This window comes from Chrysemys picta, unplaced genomic scaffold (genome assembly GCF_011386835.1).
Source record: "Chrysemys picta bellii isolate R12L10 unplaced genomic scaffold, ASM1138683v2 scaf7765, whole genome shotgun sequence".
NCBI lineage: Eukaryota > Metazoa > Chordata > Testudines > Emydidae > Chrysemys > Chrysemys picta.
Window position 1 is genome coordinate 1 of NW_027060462.1, and position 1,184 is coordinate 1,184.

Sequence of the window (1,184 nt, forward strand, 5' to 3'; positions counted from 1 at the left end):
CCACCTACTCTTGGATCTAGTTGTATGGATTGGGGCCTATATGGAGATCTAGTTTCAGGACTAGGGTCTTACCGTTTTCAATGTAAACTGTTTTGAATTTTTGAACACTGGAAAAAATTATGCCGCCTGCTAAATTTGGTTTCTTTAATTTTCTCTAGAAATACTGCAGATCCATCGAACAGTCAGAGTATGGCTATGAACAATGGCAATAATGATTTTGTGGTCCTGAGTAATGGCAGCATCCTCCCCAGTGCTACCAGTCCCAGCATCCTTTCAGCTACTGATGGAGGCATTGCAGCCCAACATCTCCCCTCCAAGGAAGCACCAAGAGCAAAAGTGAGTCTAAATGGATGCCTGCAACTTAATGGTACAATCAAACCATCCTTTCTGCCTTTAGACAACCAAAGAACTCAACAGATGTTGACACAATGCTGCCACCCTTGCCCATACCATCATCCTTTAAGTAGCCATAATAAACAGCAAGAATGTCATTCACTGGCTGGGAGCACAGCACCATCTCCTATGACTTCCTGCTGCCTGCAGCCACATACTGAATATTCAACATCTATCTGCCAAAAACATACACCTATGTATCAGCCCACCTGCTGCCTTCAACACTCCCCATCATTCTGCCTTCATCATCAATGGCCTGACCATTTTCAACATCAGTCTGTTCAACAACATGTAACCAGTGTAAGGTGAGTGGAATGAATTTTCAATGGTGTTCAATATGCAACTAATTCTACATGTATTCCATTTTACTTTTTACAAAAACAAGAAAAGGTCAAAAAGAAGAGTGAGTTAAATCTTTTATACATATTGTTTTGCAGACAGTAATAAAATCTGAGGCAGACCCCACTTAAATGCATGCAAACTGTGAGGATGACATACTTTATCTTAATAATGTCACTATTTGAATTTGAGGGTTTACTGTTCAGGGGAACTAATTCATGTCAAGAACATGTATGTAGTGTAGGAAAGCTTCCCTTTTTTCTTCCCACAAAGACATCTCCTCCTAGGAGTTGTTTGGGTCATGTGGAAGTCATGCAGTTCTTCCTGTTAATTAGCTGTCACTTACAGCTTTCAAAACTCCATGATAAAAGCTACTTCTCATTGCTAGGTTTCAGAGTAGCAGCCATGTTAGTCTGTATCCACAAAAAGAACAGGAGTACTTGTGGCACCTT

The 1,184-nt window shown here is 40.6% G+C and overlaps 1 protein-coding gene across 1 annotated transcript; it reads left to right on the forward strand.

Moving 5' to 3' along the window:
* The first annotated feature begins 123 nt into the window (after positions 1–123).
* LOC135980725 (protein dispatched homolog 1-like) lies at positions 124–717 on the forward strand. Its single transcript, XM_065580627.1, has one exon. The coding sequence runs from the start codon at positions 190–192 to the stop codon at positions 700–702; it is 513 nt and encodes a 170-aa protein (XP_065436699.1). The 5' UTR covers positions 124–189; the 3' UTR covers positions 703–717.
* The last annotated feature ends 467 nt before the right edge of the window (positions 718–1,184 follow it).